The 24,995-nt window shown below is 36.4% G+C and overlaps 1 protein-coding gene across 5 annotated transcripts in view; it reads right to left on the bottom strand.

Annotated features, from left to right (window-relative positions):
* LOC144076242 (uncharacterized) overlaps positions 1-24,710 on the bottom strand; it is a 137,081-nt gene extending 112,371 nt beyond the window's left edge. The window contains exons 1-4 of one of the 5 annotated variants that reach the window (XM_077603924.1): positions 24,431-24,710; positions 22,265-22,365; positions 9,116-9,189; positions 7,805-7,908 (exon numbers count right to left, since the gene is read on the bottom strand). In XM_077603924.1, the coding sequence (XP_077460050.1) occupies positions 7,805-7,908; positions 9,116-9,189; positions 22,265-22,266 (180 nt within the window). In that variant the 5' untranslated portion in view covers positions 22,267-22,365; positions 24,431-24,710. Of the gene's footprint in view, positions 1-1,115; positions 1,425-7,804; positions 7,909-9,115; positions 9,190-12,648; positions 13,018-13,457; positions 13,556-22,264; positions 22,366-24,430 lie in introns of those variants that run through there. The other 4 variants (XR_013300772.1, XR_013300770.1, XR_013300774.1 and 1 more) reach the window with 4 other exon arrangements.
* Positions 24,711-24,995: the final 285 nt, after the last annotated feature.

Raw genomic sequence — 24,995 nt, 5'->3', positions numbered from 1 at the left:
GTTTTCTGGTCCATGTGTAGCGGAAACTCGTCTGAATAAATCGTTCCGTGCTCGTAGATATCTGTTATACATGAAAGAGATGCGGCAAAAAAGACCGTGCGCTACAATGATAAACAGCCTCTCATGTCATGGCCACCTGGCTTTCTCGCGTCTCGAAATTTTTCTCTTATCTAGGGCGAATTATTTGATCAACATTTTCATCGTATCTCGAGCATCTCGTAGATAGAGCTGCTCGTAGGTCGAGGTACCACTGTACTCAATCACCATGCAAACCAGCAAAACAAAATTAAGAAATGGAAATAAAACACCAATATAATACATACGTCACATTAAGTCAGTAAGACTCTTAAGAATAAAAACAAGAAAACTTAAATTGTAATAAAAACAATAAATGGATATTTGAACAATGGGGAAATTATGAATGGGCTGTTAAAAGAGTAATGGTTTTAAACCTGATTTAAAAGTGTTATGAAATACTAAAGCAAGTGACTTGAAAATGATAGTTGAATATATTTTGGTTGTAAATCTATCTAAAAAAACTGATTTATGAAATTAGATCGGAATTTGTCTTTTCCAAGATAAACAAAAAATGTCAAACTGATGATGATTTCACACAGATTAAGATGCAGATTTTTGTATTCTGCTCGCAATCTATTCTCTTATTGCTACGTTACAATTGTGTCAAATTGGCTCAAAATTATCATCAATTCTGTTTGTAACAACAAGAATTACCCAAAACAATGGGAACTACCAGATGCATAATTTTGAGAGGAATAACTCTAAAATGCTAAAAGAAAAAATGCCAGAATTCTCTTTCAAAATTTAAAATGACATAACCTGCAAAAATGTTATAGGTTGATCATGCAAATGAAAAAATAAACGCACCCAAATCTGAATTCATTATTCATTTTGCTTTGTCATGTATAAGTCGGCTTGCTGTATACATTTGCCGGATGGAATCAATTGTGTCATACTTTACGCAACGCCCTTTGCAAAGGCAACCATCTATCATACAAACAAAGGAGAGATTTCCACCGACGCTTTCATTGTTTGCTACAACTCAGAGCAAATGGAATGTCATAATCCTGCCCTCCATACTATTATGCCCTTTATCCCTTGAGAATTGCGAGTACATGTTTGCTACATCTTAAACGGCCTTGAACAAAGCATTTCCTTCCAATTTAATTCTGCCATGAAATATGCATTCAGATGCCTCACCTGTGAACAATACGTTCCGTATTATCGTTGTTTATTCAGTTTCTCATTTGGTTTGCATGTTCATTTGCTGGATAAACCTTGCCTGGTGTCCAAGTCTTCATGGATTTTAGATTGGATTGTCTTTCCTTTCTGCCGCTTTCAAGGAATGATTCAGTCCCCCATTCGCTGGTTTCGCTGGTTTAATCCAATGTGTTCGTATAGGTTACCTGGCGGATTGGGATTTGACAAGCGTGTGACTTTACGAAGAAATTCAGCACATAATGATTCATAAATAATGACATGCCATTGTCAACTACAGCTACTAGTCATGCACGGAATATGAACTTGTACTTAGAGTTTTACGTAATTCTTATTGATAGAATCGAAACACTGTTTAAGAAGGTAACAAAAATAAATACAGTGGTACCTCGACCTACGATCAGCTTTACCTACGACATGCTCGAGATACGATGAAAATTTCGATCGGATAATTCGCCCTAGATACGATCAAAATTTCGAGATGCAACCAAGCCAGGTGGCCATGGCACTGCCTTGCCACATCTCTTTCGGGTATAACAGATATCTACGAGCACTGACCGGTTTCTTTTGCCTACACATGGACCAGAAAACGGACAACGCGCATGCGCGGGCAAAAAGAGGGCTTTCTCGGTAATGAAGTATACTCGTGCACACAACACCGATAGCCAATGGCACCCTTTCTCAGAATAAAACTTCATTACCCACAATCAATACGTGGGTAGGCTGTTATTCCTTCCTTAGCCTGTTAGCTCCCGCGATCGCTCATTCAAGATTACTTCTCGTTGGCAAGTGGTCGTGCGTTATCCTATTGTGAGGACATTTGTGTGCATCATTTTCGGAATATTTTGAAGGGAATACAACAGCAAACAGCCCATCGATAGTGAACGTGAGGGTGGAGGCGTGGCAAACAGCTATCCCGCCCAGAACGAAGGTAAAAAGAATTAAAACAAAATTAGAATTCAGTTTTGTGTAAAGTTACATTAAAAATATGTTTGAGTGTGTCTGTATATATATTAATCCAAGTTAATTTACATTTGTTTGTTCGTTTATGGGTGCGTTGTTGCCGTGGATAAAGTCCCCGCGAACACCCCCCGCCTCCGTGTATGTTGCTGTCTCTACCCTCCGTAAAATGCGGCTAATTTTACTTCTATTAAACACATTATTTTACTATTAAACCACTAGTTATGTGTTACTTTGCTAATAGATGGCAAATTAGAAGAAATAAAACATTTTTTTTCCAATCCAATATCATGTTTTTGGCGTTTTTTCAGAGGGTTGGAACAAATTAATTTGTTTTCAATTCATTTCAATGGGAAACGTTCGCTCGAGTTACGGAAAGCTCGACATACGATCTCAGTCCCGGAACGGACTAAGTTCGTATGTCGAGGTACCACTGTATGATCATTCTTGAATTAGGTCATTTACATAAGCATCTAACATCGGCATATTTTACTGCAGTTTAGCCCAAAAACAATCTTATTCATTGGCCACATGTCAATTGGTCAAAGCATTCTTCGATAAAACCTTTGAAAACAGGCTAGGCTACTTAGCGGCTGGTCCAATTCTGCCAATGTGCTCAATTCCACTTTTCTATTAGAAATTAAACAAGCACAAGAAAACAACTTTTAAAAAATTATCAGTGAATTATAAATAAAAACAAAACAAAAAGAGCCAAATCATGAAAAATTTGTGTTGGCCCAAATGCAATTGGCTTTCAATTATTTGACGAATTTCACTATATCCTGTGGAGCCTAATTCAAACGCATTGCTCTAGTTTAAGATTGTATAAAAAAAATATCATACTAGGTATCAAGGCAAAAACAAAACTGCATCTCAGTGCAATTTTAAGAGAAACTATCTTTCATAATGAGCAAAATAAGAGGACAGTCAGACAGATTTGAACAGGTTTGCAACCAAGTTGATCTCATTCTCTGCTCCTACTGAAATATTTAAAACCAGTTTAACATTAAAAATACATCATGACTGGTTATGCTGAACTCGACAACCTCAATATGAAACTCTTACAAATAATGTGGGAAAAAAATGGATCCATATTATATATTTATGATCACTTTGAAAAGGGGTGAAAAAGGAGTATTAGTGTCATATGCCTTGAGTCTCACAATCATCTCAAGGGATATTTACTGAATTCAATTGATTGGACATAGCCACAACCAGTTTTTTTTTGTAAAATAAACCAAAAAAACACTAAAACTAACTAATATTTCTATTCGAAACAGATCAAATAAATTAAAATAAGTGAAACAGGTAGGAATTTTGTTATTTTGATTAAAACATCATAACTGCTTTGACAAAGTGAAAAAAAAATGACGTGTTGCCAATGAAAAGTTGTTAATCTAACTCAGTACTGTTATATTGTGAAGCAAAGGAGACCACCCACTAGATACCCCCCACCTCTCATCTCTATTGGAAAAAAACAAGTAGGCCACCAGCAGAACATGACAGCCTCTTCGAGTTTCAACTATGCAGAGGCAAACCGTTACATAAATGATTGTACACGTTACATATTTATGGATCTGTTTGAGTCTTGATCATTTATCTTTTTTTTCATACTCTTGGTCACGATTCTATTATTTAATCCGAGTTTAATAATGCTCAGCCTTTAAGAGTGGTTGCAAGGAAACAGTCCTATATTCCAATCCTATTTCTATTCATTTTCACACATTGTCTTTCCTTTGAACAAAATGTCAAGCAGGGACTAACAACCCAAAGGCATTGACCTCTATATCATGAGCTAAAGACAGGATTTAGCCTGCAAACTGAAAGGGCAGAATTGGCTTTTATCCAAATGACTGCAGTAGTTGGAATTATTGATTAGCTCAAGCTCCAAGCACTCCTCAGGGGTGGACAAGCATATTTTGTAAATCACCAGGCCAGAGACAATCACACACATTCTATCACGTAATTATAGACGCTGCACATTCCATCGCGAAATGAGCACTGCATGCTAACTAGACGCTGCCCAACTGCGGATAAGATGCTTTATTTCTCACATAAATAAAGTATGACGAAAACATTACTCCGCATGGAAACCATCGGATTTGATTTTGAGGGACTTTACGGGATGCTTCTTGTTTGTTTGTCAGTTTCTGCTAGTTTTTGGGCATTGGATTGGACATCGAGAGCAAATTAATTCAATGAGTGCTCTATAAAGAGTTAAAAAAAAGTTATTTATGCATACTTCAATCCTTCCTATTGTGAGCGAATAAATCCAAGCTATTTCCTAGTAGTAAAAACACCTTTTGCCACAATAGACGCCCATTTTCATTTTCTATTCATGACTTTAAAATGGACTTTGTTAACTGCACAAAGGAAGTGACCCAATAAAAAGGCCTAATGAGACACATAGGATTTCTACCACGGCTGCTAGACTACATTGGAATTGGAAAGCAGACCCTTTGAAGATATTTCACATTATTCCAGATTCATAAAAAGATCTGCTAATGCGCATACTATTAAGAATCATCTAAAGTGTGATGATTAGGACTACAATAAGGATCACGTTTGAATTTTGGCTGAGATTCACATAAACTTAAGTGTTCATGTATATTCACAGGTATAGGCACCAATTGAAAGAGAAAAAAAAAAAAAGACGTTTGAGTGCTACGATCCTTTGGAGTGTGCATGACACTGCTGAGGACTTTTTACGGCACTGTGGTGGCATCTACAGTGTTTTATGCAGTGCTCTGTTGGGGATGCGGGAGCACGGAGAGGGACAGGAACAGGCTGAATAAGCTGGTCAGGAGGGCCAGCTCTGTTCTGGGCTGTCCTTTGGACTCTGTGGAGGAAGTGGGAGAGCGGAGGATGCTGACCAGGATGATGTCCATCATGGACACCACCTCCCACCCCCTGCATGAGTCTGTGGAGGAGTCCCTCCGAATCTCTTTTAGCAATAGAGTGTGGCATCCTGATTGCAGGAAAGAGCGCTTCCGCAGATCCTTCCTCCCATCAGCTGTAAGGCTCTTTAACAAAACAAATGGCTGAGTGTTAAGACCTACCGTATGCATGCATGTACATCTATGTGTATGTATGTATGTACATATGTGCTTATATATGTGTATGTGTATGTATGTATATGTGCTTATATGTGTGTATGTGTATGTATGTATATGTGCTTATATATGTGTATGTGTATGTATATATGTGCTTATAGTATATGTGTATGTATGTATATATGTATGTATGTATATATGTGCTTATTTGTGTATGTATGTATATATGTGCTTATATATGTGTATGTATGTATATATGTGCTTATATATGTGTATGTATGTATATATGTGCTTATATATGTGTATGTATGTATATATGTGCTTATATATGTGTATGTATGTATATATGTGCTAATATATGTGTATGTATGTATATATGTGCTAATATATGTGTATGTATGTATATATGTGCTAATATATGTGTATGTATGTATATATGTGCTTATATATGTGTATGTATGTATATATGTGCTTATATATGTGTATGTATGTATATATGTGCTTATATATGTGTATGTATGTATATATGTGCTTATATATGTGTATGTATGTATATATGTGCTTATATATGTGTATGTATGTATATATGTGCTTATATATGTGTATGTATGTATATATGTGCTTATATATGTGTATGTATGTATGTATATATGTGCTTATATATGTGTATGTGTATGTATGTATATATGTGCTTATATGTGTATGTATGTATATATGTGCTTGTATATGTGTATGTATGTATATATGTGCTCATATATGTATGTGTATGTATGTATATCTATACATCTATACATCTATATATATATACACTTCAGCAACACGCTTATTTATATAGTTACTTATGTATTTATTAACTTACTTATTACCTATCTATTTATGTCTAAAATGCCTTTCCTATTTCTGCATCCTCACCCTCTTGCTACTGTGACAACGAAATTTCCCGAATATGGGATGAATAAAGTTATCCAATCCAATCCAAAACTTCAATATCAGAAAGCTTTTGTTCACAGTAGGGGCAAATACATTAATCATTGTGGATCAATATATCAATTTTTTTCAGCACAATTACATTTCAAATGTTTTGAATTAAAAAATCTATGAAAAAATATTATGCTTCCTCACCAGAGTTGTCATACACAACAAAATATTTTTATTTCTCAGAAGATTGGGGCTGATTGCGTCAAATCTGTTCATAATTCTTTAATAATATACCCATGATGAAACTTTGCAGAATATCATATAATTGTTCAAAGATTGTATGATGTAGTGAAGTATAGCATCTTGAAATATTTGCCTCCCTCTCACCACCACATAAATAATTTTCTAGCTCCGCCCCTGCCCACAGCACATCGATAGGGTCCAAATAAAAATATTTATCCTTCAAAGAAGTGGTGAACTTGTTGAATATTTTTTCCAGGATGATCACATTCAATTCTGAGGGGAGTTATGTTCAATGAGCAGAAATTACTTCTGCTAGATCATTTCATCTTCCCCTTATACTCTTGGTAATAATTCAAGCTTATTTGTACTTCTGCTTGAGATGATTTGGTAAATATAGGAAAAATTCCATACTCGGGATAAATCTCTCCTATAAAAAAATCTTGCATTTTTGGGGGGCTGTGTTTTTCACTTTTTGCATTTTAGTAAATCTTGGTTTTAATTTTTACTTAGATTCGTTGCCTTTAAACAACATTTTCAACTCCAAGCATTGTTGTTGTTTTGGATTTTTACATGACTAAATTTGAGTATGTATGATCTTTTTCTGATTAAAGTCAACAAAGATTGGATTCTAAAATGGCTTTAACCCTTTCAGGGACAGAGTCATTAACTAATAAATGGACATCTATTCAAAAGTCATCTTAGTTCAACTCATACGTGTTGTGTTCGTTATTAATAGAGGAAAATTAATGTTGAAAGTCCCTTATTGACGGCAATAGACGTCCAATCTATTTCAACTGTGGAGCGATCGAATGGTCCCAATAAAATGGATTAGATTTGGAAACATTTGTCTTTTTAAATTTGGTTGTTTTAAATTTAATACCATTTAAATAGCTGGTTTTGGTTTTTTTGTTCTAATACAAAATGGATCCTTCAATTTACTATTTTTCTTGAATTGAATTCTATTTTTCTCATTGTTTTTGGAAACATTTCAATTAGTGGGAAGTCACTGCAGTGAAAGTAGTTTTTTTTGTATTATTATTATTTTTAATTCTGACTTTTCTTTATTCTTTTTTTAGGTGGGAGGTAATTTTAAAAACGAAATAAAGCCCCTATAAATACAATCGGAGCCTGCATGACCCAAAATGCCATATTGACACATTTGGGTACATTTAATTAATTAATTAGTAGTTATTCAAAAACATGTAATAATTAATAAATAATACTTTTTATTACAGTTCAATATTTACATGGATTTTTTTGTATATGAATACATTAGTAAAATGCCCCTGAATGCAAAACCAAAATGAATACAAACAGCCCTCCAATAACAATGAAGTTGATGTTTGAACACATTTGACAACTAAAAACCGGGAGGAGTCCCTGCGAATTCTCACCTTTGACGATGCCAGACGTCCAATCCATTTTGTCAGCGAGTTGCGATGTGACATCATCACGACACAATGGTAGGTCAATAAAATTATGTTTCGGCTCTCCTTAGCTGTGAACAAAATTGGAAAAGTGCCCATAAGAGTCTTTAGTCCTAAGAGGATTTTCCCCTTCCATAAAATTGTGGCTGAGAAGCTAGTGGGCAAGTCAGCACCTTTGGAGCTTTAGAAGCTCCATCGGATGAAAATTGTGTCACAGACAAAAGTGTCACAAGTTGAGTTCCAGTTTGATTCATTTAATAAGGGACAACACATTAATGAACATATTCATATTCATGTTAATGAACTTATATATATGTAAATATGTAAGATTGTAGCCGAGGGCTAATTTCCATGTTTAGTCCCTTGTGTAGGTTGAAGATAAACGATGACACGTACTAGACCACATGTGTCTAAGTGGCGGCCCGGGGGCCAAATCTGGCCCGCCGCATCATTTTGTGTGGCCCGGGAAAGTAAATCATGAGTGCCGACTTTCGGTTTTAGGATCAAATTAAAATGAAGAGTTTAGATGTATATTAAATTTCCTGATTTTCCTCCTTTTAAATCAAGAATTGTACATTTTTAATAATTTTTTTCTGTGTTTTTAGTTCAAAAATCGATTTTGTAAAATCTAAAAAAAATATTTAAAAAGCTAAAATAAACATTGTTTTAGATCTATAAAAAACTGAATATTCGGGGCTTTTAATCCAGTTCTTTTAATCCATTTATAAAAAAAAATCTAAATATTATATCTAAAATGGTCCGGCCCACGTGAAATCAAGTTGACGTTAAAGCGGCCTGCGAACCAACCCGTAATCGCAATTTTGTTGGTCTAACAGCCAGGCTTTAGGATGATTGGTCAAGAGGTTCAGAGACGGCAGTTCACCCATGTTAATTGGTATTGAGTTCCAGGTTTGAAGAGAGAAGATACTTTGGCTGAATGCACTCTTTTTGAAGGGAACTACACAGTCACATCTAGAGCCAGCCCATGTTGATGTGTTCAAATTTTTTGATGCAAAATCTTGGAGTGGAGGCGCTTTTTTTGTAAACTAATGTGGCATCTGCATATTTAACAGTATTGCTCCAGTTCAGGCATTTGTGTTTTTTTAATATCTCACAGTGGTGGTGCGTTTTTGGCTTTCAAAGCTTGGTTATAAAATGGTTTCAATTGGTTTAAGTGTTGTTTTGCAGGCCATTGACCAACTTGTTAGGCAGTAAGGCATGTGTTCCTCACATTACACTCATTATGTAACGAGCACCATCTCGACGCGTTTTGCTGACCATTTCCGTGCCATCCTTTCCTTTCCATTTTCACCATGCGTTCCTGGATTTGTTTGTCACCCCTCGCAGCATGCCTGTAAAAGTAGGGCACCCTTTCAACGGCCAAGATTTTAACATCACTGCTTGATAAAAAAAATTAAAAAAGGAAAATAAATGTCCCATTGCTTGCTCATACGTGAATTAATTAGGGCGGGCACAGGAAGGGGGGGGGGGGGTAACCTGTCATGCACATTTTAATTAAAGACCACTCACTCTTTCATAGACCACCTAAGGCACAAGTGTATGTCATGGAAATGATAGCAAAAAGATTATTTACTGCGATATATTCCATCAAGGAAGCGCGGTAAATGTGTTAAGCATGACCTGAGATAAATAAATACAAAGTGTATGCATTTTGTTTTGCTTTTAATTAAAAATATATCTTTTTTTAATTGAAAATTGTAAATTAGTTAAAGCAAAAATTAAAAAAATACAAGAGAATACTTAAGAGGCTCAAAAAGATCACATGGACATATTTTAATACCTATAAATGATCTACAAATGAGCAGAAAAGCTGTTTAACTCATTAATAGATGAATTGTGGCAGCCTAGATGGCCCTCCAAATAAAACCGTTATTAAAGATGTACCTCTAAATGTAAAATAATGAATTTGTCGCTTTATAATAGTGTTTGAAACTTTGTTATAGGTTTAATTTCCTTACTGTGTCTTAGAAAATGTTCCTTAAAATTGCCATACAAACATACACTAAACTAGATTATTGCTTGAAATAGGTCTGTTAAGCCTATTTTCATTTTACTAAAAGTGTATCTATTTTCAGGAAATCTAAATAGTAAAATTTACTTGAGGCTCTGACAGATAATTTCACTTATTTTTAGTAGATTAGCAGTGTGTACGTGTAAAGTGATATAACACCCAGTGCTATGATTAAGTGCTGTGCTTCTAGCAAAGATTGCTAATTTTGTACTTAGTTGAATTGCAAACAATTAATTTCACAGGCTGTTTTTGTTTACCGTGGCTTGGAACGAACTGAAGCTGGCCAAACCACTCCAGAAGCATACAGACATCGTAAACAATCAATACTTAAGTAATGGTTCGTATTGTAGCTTCTGTCACAGTGATTCATCAAATGCACTATCTGAAGCAAAGGCAAAAAACAAAACAAAACAAAAACGGATTGCCTACAATGAGAAATTCATGATGCTCAGCAACTTGCTGTTGCTTCCAATGGGAAAACAAGTTTGAAACAACTGTCAAAGATAGTGGATGTTCCATCCAAAGTTAGTAAACACAATTTATATATATATATATATATATATATATATATATATATATATATATATATATATATATATATATATATATATATATATATATATATATATTTATATATATATATATATATATTTATATATATATATATATATTTATATATATATATATATATATATATATATATATATATATATATATATATATATATATATATATATATATATATATATATTTATATATATATATATATACGCGTGTTGGGGTAATTCTGGGATATTATTATATATGTGCGTATTAATCATTATATGTATGTGTGGAATAATAATCATTTTATGTATATGTGAAACATTAATCGCTCAGTATAACGTTACCAAGGACACTTCCCCCCCGCAGCTGGCCCCGAGGAAATTTAATTGTTTTGAGGACTATTGACCTGACAGATCACCCAGTCCCGGGCCGAGGACTGTTGATCCGAGTTCGCAATGAAGATCTGTGAAGGACCTTTTAAATTGCTTTGACTTGGATTCCGGCAGATGGCGATAATCGAATCAACTTCCGAAAATACTCGCATATTGTTTTTAAAATAGTGTCGCTCGTTTCACCTTTTATGGAAATTGTTATGCTTACTTGTGCAAATTCTTACGCAGTTGTTTTTGGTTTCCGACCTGATAGGCAATTGTTGTTGCAGTTGTTTTTTGACCTTAATTGTGTTATTCGGTTATCTTATGCAATTGTTTGAATAAGATAACCTTAAGTGTTTTGATTATGTGCGACTAAATGGACAGAGGATGCCTTTTTTCAGAATTCTCCGGTGGCGAGGACGAGCCAGGACCGATTCTCACTTGCAAGTTATCGCAAGAATATGTCTCCGATGTCTCTCTTTTTATTAAAGTATATCTATTAATAAACCTATCAATGCGCAACAGGAATGTGTGACATATTCACAAATATGAAGACCACTTCTGTTTGCATAGTGTTTGATTGTCTATGTATCGCTTTATCAACAGAAGAGACAAACTAAATAATAAACATTATTCAAAAGCCTATGCCTCGTGTAATGTACTGCACGTAAGAGCCAGAAATAAAATATTAACAGAAAATTTGAAAGATGACAATGTAACTACGTTAAAAAACACTTTAAAACGCTTCACATTTCTCGCCACAATAAAACAACGGAGCACACATCCACCGAGACTGTCAATTGCATCATTTTTTTTTGTGCTAGCGGTCGTAACGTGACACGAGTGATAGATTGTTCCATATCTACACTACGAACATATTGAACATCTCAATCTTGGAAAGATCCAGTTGAGTCTTCATGGGAGGAGCCAAAAAAAGGGCTCCTGATTGGGCGTGGCTCTTCTCGTAATATTCATCGCCAGATCGATAACATTAAGCCAAAGCATGACGTATTGGCCAATTGGAAGCAGGAAAGCTTTATTTCCCCATCAAAAACCTGTTCATTGTTCCTCTTTAAATGAAGAAATTAAGTGTATTTTAACCCTAGAACCCAGGTCCAGCCACAACCCCAGCACCCCCTCTAATTTCCACCCCTTCTTTGCACTAATATTTGGAATATAATCTCATGTTGCTATTTGCTAATGTCAAGATGTATATTTCTAATATTATTTTGCACTTATACATACTCACTGAAGTATTTGGGCTGCTTTAAACTACTAGATTCATCATTTTCTAAGGCTGGGGTAGTGAGCCTATGGCTCAGGAGCCACGTGGCTCTTTTGATGGGTGCATATGGCTCGGAGCTAAAATATGGAAATCGGTGGTGAGAGAGCCGAGTCCCGAACGCACCAATAGGAACGTCTCGTCGGCACTGTGACATTGATTTTTTTTTCCCATTAGTCTTCTAAGCAGGCATTCTCTCATTGATACTCATTGAACTGATTGATATTCATTGATTAGCAACAGCGTAACAATGTTGTCAAAAGAATTTTGTACTTTAAGTGGTAAAATGACAAAAAAAAAATCACATTTTCATGTATTTTGACTTTTAAATTGTGAGTATGGCTCTCAAGGAATAACAATATTTATGGCTCTCTCTTTCAAAAAGGTTCCCAACCTGTTTTAAAGCAAACCCACTACGTGTATTTTTGTTTGTGTGTATGTGTGTATGTGTGTGTGTGTGTATGTGTGTGTGTGTGTGTGTGGCTATTTTAAGAACTAGAACTGCAGACCTGAAAGTGTCAAAAGTATTTGAACCATACTGATATTTCTAGAACTCTACCGGCAGAAGCAAATCCAACTTCCTGGAGCAGTTATCTTGGGTAATATCACCACTAGTCATGCACATGACTGCTTCTCTTCTCTGATATTCCTTTGAAAAAAGGACAAAGGCAGCATGTCCCTTAACTCCACACAGTGGGCGAGGACATTTAATCTTTGCCCATGTCTCGTCCTTTAATCAGCCAGCAAAGTTACAGCATGCTGCGCTATTTGTACATGACGCTGACAACAGTGTCCACTTGGCTGATTGTCTGCTCCATCTGCCGCTGGCAAGTGTGGCCAGATTGGAGACGCTTCCTGGGTGATCTCCGCATGCCCGAGTTTTTTCTGGGTCTCTGAGTCCACCATCAAATTACTCTTGATGTTTTTTTTCTTTCTTCCAAATCAACTCCATGCAATACAGACAAGAAAATGTCCATTTTAGTTTAATGTATTGATTACGGGATGAATAAAGTTATCGAATCCAATCCATTCATTTACAAAAGCGCTTATACTTGTCAGGCTCATGGGGTGCTGGAGCCTATCCCATCTGACTTCAGGTGAAAGGCTAGAGACACACTGAAGTGGTTGCCAGCCAATCACAGAGCATAATGAGAAAAACAACCAATCATGCTCACACTCATGACCTTGGACAATTTAAAGTACAGGTGACAAAGTGGCGGGCCATGGGCCAAATATGGCCCACCGCATCATTTTGTGTGGCCCGAGAAAGTAAAGGATGAGTGTCAACTTTCTGTTTTATGATGAAATTCAAGTGAAGATTGTAGATTGTTTCCTGTATTTCCTCATTTTAAATCAATGCAATTCAGACAAGAAAATGTCCATTTTAGTTTAATTTATTGATTATCCATTCATCTACAAAAGCATTTTTACTTGTCGGGCTTGTGGGGTGCTGGAGCCTATCCCATCTGACTTCGGGCGAAAGGCTGGGGACAGAGCCAATCACAGAGCATAATGAGACAAACAACCAATCATGCTCACACTCATAACTAAGGACAATTTATAGCAGGGGTGTCAAACTCGGGTTGGTTCGCGGGCCGCATTAACATCAACTCCATTTCATGTGGGCCGGACCATTTTAGATTCAATATCTAGATTTTTTTTTTTTTTTTTTTAAATTGGATTAAGAGAATTGGATCAAAAGCCTTAAATTGTCAATTTTTATATATCTAAAACAATGTTTATTTGAGCTTTTTTTCTTAGTAATGGAAATGATCTTTTAATCATGTTTTTTTATTTCAAATGGAAAGAAAATATTTCTTAAAGTGGAAAACGGAAAATATTTGTACATTTATTTTTTAGATTTTACAAAATGCTTTTTGAACTAAAAAAAACCCAAAAGAAAACAATGATTGATTTTAAAAGGGGGAAAATCAGGAAATGTAATGTACATCTATCATCATTTGAATTTGATCCTAAAATAGAAACTCATGATTTACTTTCTTGGGCCGCACAAAATGATTCAGCGGGCCAGATTTGGCCCCCGGGCCGCCACTTTGACACCTGTGCTTTATAGTGTTCAACTAGCCCAGCATGTTTTTGGGATGTAGGAGGTGACCCGGGTACTCAGAGAAAACCCACGCAGGCTCGGGGTGAACATGCAAACTCCACACAGGAATTGATGCACGATTTCAGAACGCTAAGGCAGACGTGATAACCACTCTTCACCGTGCCACCGCCACACATCAACATATTTAAATTAAATACAAATATACTGCAATGGACTTTACTGCTGAGAAGGGAATGGAAAAGAGGGCGATTGTAAAAGGTTTGTGCGCTGACTTGTCGGCGTAAGGTCTGTATCAACACAAAACTGCTTTTGGTGAAGGGTGACGCACAAGCAAGGCATTTTCATGGGATGGTTTAACTTTAGACTGAACGCAGCATTTTATAAGCAGTGTTTGTCAGCATCCTAACTTTCTAGCTTCTTTTTATGATGTCAACCTTTGTTTCCATGGCGATTGCTTTTCTTTTGGCTGGACAAGCATTGCTTGAAGAACCAGCATTGTTCTTTGGGCAAAGAAGGCAAAGATACTCCCTGGTGTAGAACAAACAGACAAGTTCTGGCTAAGAGAAAAACACTGGGGATGCAATGGTGGACGGAAATTTACTTTAGGATGAATAAAGTAGCACACAAAAATGTGGAGGCAACGGAAATAACAGTTCCTATGACTGCTTGTGCGACAATAGCGTATCGGACAAATTAATCTCATAAGTATGCATAATATACTCAGGTTTGGCAACAACAACAACCAAAAAATTACAATTTACCAGCTACAGTGGTACCTCGACATACGATCTTAATCCGTTCCGGGACTGAGATCGTATCTCAAGCTTTTCGTAACTCGAGCGAACGTTTCTCATTGAAATGAACTAAAAACAAATTAATTCGTTCCAACCCTCTGAAAAAACACCAAAAACAGGATATTGGATAGGATTTTTTTTTTTATTTCTTCTAATTCGCCATCTATTAACAAAGTAACACATAACTAGTGGTTTAATAGTAATAAAATGTGTTTAATAGAAGTAAAATTAGACATTTCGAAGGGGGAAGAGAGAGAGAGAGAGAGAGAGAGACGGACAGAGAGAGGGGTGGGGGCGTTAATTCGTTCCCACCCTCTGAAAAAACACCAAAAACAGGATATTGGATAGGAAAAAGTTTTATTTCTTCTAATTCGCCATCTATTAAAAATGTAACACATAACTAGTGGTTTAATAGTAATAAAATGTGTTTAATATAATTAAAATTGGGCTGTGTTGTGTGCACGAGTATACTTCATTACCCAGAAAGCCCTCTTTTAGCCCGTGCATGCACGTTGTGCGTTTCCTGGTCGAAACTCGTCTGAATAAATCGTTCAGTGCTCGTAGATATCTGTTTAGACGAAAGAGATGCAGCAAAAAAAGACAGTGCGCTACAATGATAAACAGCCTCCCATGTCATGGCCACCTGGCTTGGTCGCATCTCAAAATTTTGATCGTATCGCGGGCGAATTATTCAATCGAAATTTTCGTCGTACCACTGTACATCATATTCAAAGCAAATGGCGGCTATTGTGCATGCATGCCAGTAAAACGGATTATGCCTGTAAAATGCAGAAAATACATGAATGTTCTTTTAATACAATAGCCTGATTATCATAATAACCATGTCCTATCCCAATTTAAATTGTTTTGTCAGATTAACATTGTTTGAGCCCCCATTGTCATTTCCTTAACTGTGTCAAGGACAAAGTTCTCGAATAATAACGCCGTGGCAGTGATGTTAATCAAGCTGCACAGCACAAAATGACACACGATGCAGTCGTTCGTGTGCGCCGGCTCGAGTGTTCCATGAAGTGGGTTTGTGATTATTGCAAATTCAACCATCAGTGAGAGTTATGTATTCACTGGATAGAATGCGAACTGAAGGATTAAAAAAAAACAGGTTGAAAAAGAATGCATTGCAAAATTTACGATCATTTTATTGATTTGTTCACTGATTGTCATTTGCTGCCCGAGTATGATGGACATGAAAACATGAAAATACGGTAAACAGATGGCATTAAAACTGAGTTTTGCTCCATTTGGGTTCATTTTCCAAAGAAAATCACTACGTGTTGCGGCTCAGTAAAGTCCAATCTATCTAATTCAGTAAATTTATATCTTATGTGACAGCAAAACTGGAAGTTTGGGTACCTATGGCATGCCCAAACTGTATCATCCCAGTGTAATTTTTACCAGAAACCTCAGCTGCAAACATGCCCAAAACACATCAAACTAGCTATCATCAAAGCAGCAGAAGGCACACGGCAGTGGTGTGTGTGGGCGGAGGTTCTGCAATAGATTTGCGATTGCCATGGGACAAAAGAAATGACTGAATTTATATATAAAAATTCCACGGTAAAATACTGTCAACAACAGCGATGTCCGACCTGTCAAAGGCTAAGAGTCACCATTTTTTACTCTTTTACTGCATACAGCAACATCATATAATCATACCCACGGGCAAACATAAACGGTCCTTTGCTCTCTCGCTTCTCTTACAAAGACCTGTAAATGTTAAAATGTTATAAAATCGCTCGTGTTCCCGCGGCCTCGCTTAACAGTGCTTTTTTTTTTGTACACGAAACAAAGCCTATTGTGTAAAACACCCAAATAAATTCCAATTATAGTGGTACCTCGACATATGAGTGCCCCGACATACGAGAAATTTGAGATACGGGTAAAATTTTGAGCAAATATTTATCTTGATACGAGTAAAATTTTGAGCAAATATTTATCTTGAGATACGAGACAAATTTTGATATACGAGCAGACGGCAGACGTGAGCGGCTGCTCATAAGAACATCATGGCCACTGTCTCTCTTCCCGCAACTCCCTTGTGTAATGTCTCTGGTCGCAACTCCGTCTTTGTAATGTCTCCGCGAGCACTGGGCGGAGCGTTGCATTTTTCAGTGTTTTTTTCCCCCGTTCGTCATTGCGAATGGCAAGGCGATTGCTAATACGAGAGTTATATATACTACTCATTGGCAAGTGGTCGTGCGTTATCCTATTGTGAGGACATTTGTGTGCATCATTTTCGAAATATTTTGAAGGGAATAAAAAAGCATATAACCCTCAATAGGTTGCATCGGAAAGTCAGGGTGGAGGCGGGGCAAATAGAGCCAACCGGGAGAAGAAAGGTATCAACATTTTAAACAAAATTAGAATTAAGTTTAGTGTAAGGTTAGATTAAATATATTTTTGAGTGTGTCTGCATCATAATCCAAATTCATTTAAATTTGTTTATGTTATGTTACGACCGCATTGCAGTACAAAAAGTCCCTCCCCCTCTCTCTTCCCTCCGCGAAATCCGTCTAATTTTAATAATATTAAACACATTTTAGTGCTATTAAACCACTAGTTATTTGTTACTTTGTTAATAGATGGTGAATTAGAACAAATAAAAATGTTTTTCCAATGAAATATCCTGTTTTTGGTGTTTTTTCAGAGGGGTTTGAACAAATTAATTTATTTTTAGTTCATTTCCGTGGGTAAGGTTCGTTTGAGTTATGAGAAAATTGACATACGAGCTCAGTCCCGGAACGCATTAAGCTCGTATCTCGAGGTACCACTGTAATGTGCTATGATTTTTTTGTGCTACTCCCATCATGTTTAGGTATCAACAATAATAAACATGACACACACCGTTGACTATAGTCAGACTATATTGATTTATACAACCCACCAAAGATGTGGCCTTTACTTATCAGAGTTGAATTTCAAATCGTAAGAGGGCAAGGAAGCACTCAACAGGAGCGTGCGCACCTGCACTGTGGATATCGCTTTCAGCTCTGTAATAAATGTCGTCTCAAAGTGAAGTAATTGTGCGATAAAAGCGTTAGCTAGCTTTAAGTGGCCTAGCAGAAGTGATGCAGATGCAGGTCACTTGGGGGGAAGGCAAGAAATATGGCAAAGACTACCAAGAAATTCAACTGTTTACTCCCATGAAACTGTCATTATTAAGTAAAATTTTCAATAGGAAAAACGCTGCCTGTATTTTCTTGGGTTACAGTTCAACAACAAAGTGCACTGCTTTCTGTCAGAGTTTATTTTCATCGGTAAATAGCAATATGAGAATATCCTGCACAGTTTATAACTACTATTGGATGTAGTATTTGATTTTAAACCCTTTAAATGACAGCGGTCACTACAGTCAAAAGCTAGGTTAATTTTTTCAATGATGACTACGGAGTTATGAAACATGAGAAAATAATCTAAGATGGTTGATGGAAGATTTCTCATATTTTTAAAGAGTTTAGAGCAAGGGTGTCAGACTCGGGTTGGTTCGGGGGCCGCTTTAACGTCAACTTGATTTCATGTGGGCCGGACCATTTTAGATATAATATTTAATTTTTTTTAATAAATTGATTAAAAGAACTGGATTAAAAGCCCCGGATATTCAGTTTTTTATAGATCTAAAACAATATTTATTTTAGCTTTTTTAAAATATATTTTTAGATTTTACAAAATGATTTTTGAACTAAAAACACAGAAAAAAATGATTAAAAAATAGAATTATTGATTTAAAAGGGGGAAAAAATCAAGAAATGTAATATACATCGATACTCTTCATTTTAATTTGATCCTAAAACAGAAAGTCGGCACTCATGATTTACTTTCTCGGGCCGCACAAAATGATGCAGCGGGCCAGATCTGGCCCCCAGGCCGTTACTTTGACACCTGTGGTTTAGAGGGTAGTACTAAAAGTAGTGACATGAATTATGCTAATTGACTGTAAAATTTGTTTCCATTTACGAAAAATCAAAGTTCCAACCATTTGTTGTATTTCTGCAAGTAGACATGCAACTCCGTCCACTTTTGCTCGTTTTGTGTTTTTGCTGCTTTTCTGTCTATTTTTATTGCATTTTGGTATTTTGTTTTTTTACCTAGGTCTACAATGTCTTGTGTCTGTCTCGCTACTGCAACCAATAAATTTCCCGAAAACGGGATGAAATAAAAATAAAGTTCTAACCTAACTCTAATGTACTTTGATCCGCTTTGTGAATTCTGTGAACATACATTTTTCTGTTGGTTAATCATAGTTTTTATTCCATAGTTTTTATTCATTTCAATGAACATAAACTGTTTTTAATCTTTGTTCATGATAATAAACTTGCAACTTTCATTAATTTGAGGCTAATGAAGCCAATAGTAGGCTAGCAGCAAGCACTCCAGATATGATAAAGTTTTGTTCAAATGTGCTTCATGTATTAGTAGAAAATGAACACATTAGACACAATTCCCCAAAATATAAATATTGTGACTAAAAGAAAATCCTAAACTGATGCACAATACTGCATCTTAATGGTGGGGTTATCATTGTAAAACTAAACAGAGATGAGTAATCTTCTTAAAGCGCCGAAAACAAAAAACACACAATGATTGCCTATTTGTCAGACATCGTTCCCAGAATGCAGTTGACACCAACCCTCTCGCCGGAAGAAAAATTAAATTTGATAGTTTCCCTAGCGGCAAGAATACATCGTTGAAGGTCACCATAAGCAATTTAGTCCGAATAAATCCAACTGTTCAATGAAAACAAGGCATTTGAGTCGTTGGGTTCAAATGTTTCAAGCATTCGCAGTCAACTCATTAAGAGAAATCCAATCATTTCTGGTTAACAAAGCAGAACGAGGCTAATCTTCAGCCGTTATGGTGTTCTTTTTACCAGGTATCAGGCGGACAGGATCAGTGTGCTTTAGTGCCCCAGTCAGACCCGTGAAAAGGAGCTTCTTCTCCAGGACGTAAATTGTAACGGCAATAAAGTTGTGTTCTGTGGTCAGCCAGTGTTTCTCGTTACAAGCTATTAGAAGCAACGTAGGGTGTCACGCCACTCTTTCTCACTCTATAAAGTAACGAAACGTGCTCTACAGTGGAAGTCCACTTTTACTTGGACAATCGGGACTCCTTTCATCATCAACTTTTAACATTTTCACATTAGGACTTGACAATGGCCACTCTACTGCATCGTTAGTTTTATTCTGTCTGGAGAGGCGATGTCAATTATGGAGATCCTGTTTGACCTTCAGGTAAGCTTTCCTAGTATGAAACAGTGGTGTCAAACATATGGCCCGCGGGAGAAAAAGAGAGACAGAGAGATAGAGAGCTAGAGCGATAAAAAAGAGCGAGAGAGCGATAAAAAAGGAGCAAGAGAAAAAAAGGAGCAAGAGAAAAAAAGGAGCAAGAGAAAAAAAGGAGCGAGCGAGCGAAAAAGAGAGCGAGAGAGAGAGAGGGAGAGAGAGAGAGAAAAGAGCGAGAGAGAGAGAGCGAGATGAAAAAAAGAGCGAGCGAGATGAAAAAAAGAGAGAGAAAGAGAGATGAAAAAAAGAGAGAGAGAGAGAGAGCGAGATGAAAAAGAGAGAGAGAGAAAAAAGAGAGAGAGAGAGAAAAAGAGAGAGAGAGAGAGAGAGAGAGAGAGAGAGAGAGAGAGAGCGAAAAAAAAGAGAGAGAGAGCGAGAGAAAAAAAAAGAGAGAGAGAGAGCGAGAGAAAAAAAAAGAGAGAGAGAGAAAAAACAAGAGCAAGAGAAAAAAAGAGAGAGAGCAAGAGAGAAAGAGAGAGAGAGAGAGAGAGAGAGAGAGAGAGAGAGAGAGAGAGAGAGAGAAAATGAGAAAGAGAGAGAGAGAAAAGAGAGAGACAAAACGAAAAAAAATGACAGAGCGAGAGTTAGGAAAGTGCATGTAAGAATTTTTTTTTTGTCGAGGTAAAAATAAAACAAAAAAAGGTGCCCCAGGTAAAATAATGACACGAAAGAAAATAAATGAATTGAGATGGAAGCTGGAAAAAAGTACGAGCACGTCATTCAAGGTTGTTGTGGACAGTTTAAAGACAGGTATTTATATTTTAGGTTTATCAAATAGCATTTGTTGTTACTTGCTCCCCAGTTGGACTCACTTTCTATGTTGAGCAACTGCTGCTTTTTTTCAGACCATTGAACGCATCACTCTGATGTTACGGAGAGCATTGAAGAGCGCTAGTCAAAAATAATTGTTGTGCTTTTAAATCCAAAAAACTACACAGCCCCTAAGGGGACATGCAAGAAGAAAATAAAGAGAAAGGAGGAAAACATGTTGAAGGGAAGTGGCCGAAAAGTGACATGGAACAAAAAAAAAAAACAGGTTTGACATGAAATAAATGACATGAAAGTAGAAAAAACTAAAAGTTGAAGCAAATAAACAAAAATGATAACAGGACAGAAAGAAAAATATATAAACAAAAACTTAGTAATTGAAAAAAAAAGGCTCTAGTGGACAATTTAGGGACACTACCATATGTTGCTGTTGAATAGACCCCCCATTTAATATACCCAGGTATATTAAATGGCAGGGGTATATTAAATGGCATACAAACGGGAAGGTACGATCCACTACGCACTCTTTATGCCACAGGTGTCAAAGTGGCGGCCCAGGGGCCAAATCTAGCCCGCTGCATCATTTTGTGCGGTCCGAGTAAGTAAATCATGAGTGCCAACTTTCTGTTTTAGGATCAAATTCAAATGAAGATTATAGATGTAAATTATATTTCCTGATTCTCTCCCTTTAAAATCAATAATTGTAATTTTTTAATCCATTTTTTCTGTGTTTGTAGTTCAAAAATCATTTTCTAAAATCTAAAAATATATTTTAAAAAAAGCTGAAATATACATGGTTTTAGAGCTATAAAAAAAACTGAATATTCAGGGCTTTTAATCCATTTATTAAAAAAAATCTAAATATTATATCTAAAATAGTCCGGCCCACGTGAAATCAAGTTGACGTTAAAGCGGCCCGCGAACCAACCCGAGTCTGACACCCTTGCTTTATGCCATGACGGGGTGCATCAACATTTTGCAGACTAAAACTACTTACTGCTGAATAAAGTCTGACTTGGAATTTTAATGAATTTAAGTATCTATAATTATACCCACATGAACACCATACAAATGTTGCCAAAAAAGCAGAGTTGCCGTTTAATATACCCGGGTATATTAAACGGCAGGGGTATATTAAATGGCTCACAAACGGGAGGCTCAAAAATGCAAAAATCATTTAATATACCCGGGTATATTAAACGGCAAAATACGGTAATTGCTATTTTTCTCAGCATTTGTAGTCACTCCTCCTTCAGGTGTACTCACATTTTATGCCGAGCAACAGCTGCTTTTTGCCCAACTATCGCAGGATGTACCCTCCATACTGCGTGGAATCAACTTGGATCGACACCAGTACCTCCATGAGCCTAGTGAGGATTAAAAAAAACATGGAAAATGAATGAATGAATACATACAAAGCAGTACACTAAGCTGCCACCGTGAGACCTCAGTCACCCTGACAACCTGTATTGTCATTATCATTTTTATTTTTTGTAAAAAACAAAAAAAAGAGTTCACTGAAGGCAACACGTGTCTGAATATAAGATTTTACAGCAAAAGAAGGGATGACCAAGAGTACATTTATCATGATGAACAAGTCTGCTACTGGAGGAGTTGATCATTTCTTTGATGGTGTCCTATATTCTTTTCTTTCAAAGAAGATAACTGCAGGAGGGGGAAAAATGTCTGACAGTGGCAGTGGGTGGAGCTATCATTGAAGTCTGCAAAGTGAATAAGAACAAATCCAACTGAGCTGCCAAACTGCTGATTCATGTGATCAATATCATGAGCAGTGTACCGTATTTGGCGCATTATAAGGCGCAGTATTAGTCGTGGTTGTGCTATAGTACATAAAACGAAATGGAGCTCTACTAAAGGGAAATTAATACCATGATTAACCAATATTGATCCACATATAATGGTGCACTGGGAATATTTTGAGAAAAGTCTTTCAGTGCTGAAAATACTGAGTTTTACTCAATTGATTGGCATGTTTTACTGAGATGATTGGAATCAGAATCATGACACCCTGATGGGGGCATAAAAAATGGATACAGCATTTATCATAATTCACACTGAACACATTTAAACATAATCAAGCCAGATTATTTTTAGAGTAGCAAATGATATTTGATGTATTTCAAATTTGTCTTTCACCCAGCAGGCTCACATTTATTGTCTGTTGAAATTTGACTATCACCTGTTGCCTGGGCAACAAATCAATATCCTATCATTGCATCCCAGGAAAATAACTCAATAAATGTGCCGGCTAAGATTGCCAGAATTATTCTGCTATTAAAAAAATGAAAGTAAAATGTTCATTTGTGAAATAAAGTACAGGAAAAACTAGCTAAAAGTAGTTAGAAAATAACTACATTTAATATACTTATATACTGCTGTTTAACATAAATTCTTGAAAAATCATGTCGACCTGATATTGTATGATTAAAAACCCAGGAAATGTGATAGATACTACTTATATAGATAATAGCTACTGTTTTTCTCAGATTTTTAAAAAGATGAAATAAATTCATAGACAGTCCTCCGAGTTCAAAATAATTTTAGTGGCTGTAAATTGCTTGGATAATAGGTTCAAAGGGTGCTTAGGTTTCTATGTTCACAGATGAAAGAAGAATTTAATTTAATTGGGAGCCTCTCTGGGCCATTATTCACTTAATTTTGTTTTGGCAGTGTACTCTTTTTTTCTTAGCTATTTTTATTCCTCATGTCAGGGTTGTCTCTCTCTACTTTGTGTGGAGAACTCAGTTGTCCAGATGTAGAAAATCCTTTTAAAATGTATCTTAATCTCCACCCGAATCATTTAGTCAAGTTATCCATGTCATATTTATAAAACAAATGTCTTAATTTGGCATCAAACCCTCTTCCCAGACTTGACATGTTGGGATCAAACCATTGCTGCCAAACCCCTTCCAGGAAAATTCTGGGGAATATTCATATATTTAAATCAACATACCTAAGAACCATTTGTTCGGGACCTAAAAAAAAAACTCATGAATATTTCACATTGGGTCCCGGAGGGTCTGCTAGCTCAGCACGGTGGTGTGAGAACATTTCAGCAGACATAATGAAGCAAACAAGGGTTTCTATCCACCTGTGTGCCGTTTAAAATACACATATTTACAGCAGGCTTTGAAGCCTCTGCCGATCTATTGCAACCAAAGTGGTATTTCTCCACTATACTGACTCATACGTGTAAAGGTTTTATCAAGCAACTGTTTAGGTCGGCTAGAAGAAATGACAAACAAGATAAATGCATTCCCATCTACTCCAATAGCTTGGTTGTCTTGACTCATATTGTAGCAGAAGCCATACTGAACACAATAGAGCTATAAAGCGATAAAGCATTTTTTTGTGCAAGTCATTGTTCATCAGTGTACAAGGATTGTTCATTCAACATTTGTATCTAATTACCTGAGAAAGAGGAAGGCGAATATGTTAGGCTGGTGTGGAGATTTCATGATCATCCTGTGGGCTTTTATTGAATCCCTATCTGCCCACAGCTTTCAGAATGTGCCAACAAAAAAGGCCTCATCTCTAAAAAGAACACCCTCTCTACAATCAAATCCTTGAAATTCTGTCAGTTTCAAGCAGACTGACCTAAAACGGGTTGTTTACATTAAGGATCTCCAAAGTATTCATTCCAGCCACATGAGATAACACCTTTCCAGCAATCTGGTGTCTTACACGTGTAATCAGTAGATTGCAGTCAGGTGCTGCTTGATTGAGCAGCAACATAATTGGTTCATCTGTCTGTGGTGGATTGGTTGGAACAAAAACCAGGAAATAAAGGTGCCTTTGAGGACTGGTTTGGAGATCTACCGTATTTTCACAACTATAAGGTGCACATAAAAGTCTTAATTTTTCTCCAAAGTAGACAGGGCGCCTTATAATCCAGTGCGCTTTATATATGGACCAATACTAAAATTGTTATCATGATAAAATAAATTAAAGCAGTCGATAGGGTACACCATCTTCT

This window comes from Stigmatopora argus, chromosome 1, assembly GCF_051989625.1.
Source record: "Stigmatopora argus isolate UIUO_Sarg chromosome 1, RoL_Sarg_1.0, whole genome shotgun sequence".
Classification (NCBI taxonomy): Eukaryota; Metazoa; Chordata; class Actinopteri; order Syngnathiformes; family Syngnathidae; genus Stigmatopora; species Stigmatopora argus.
This window is presented reverse-complemented; position numbering and strand designations above follow the sequence as displayed.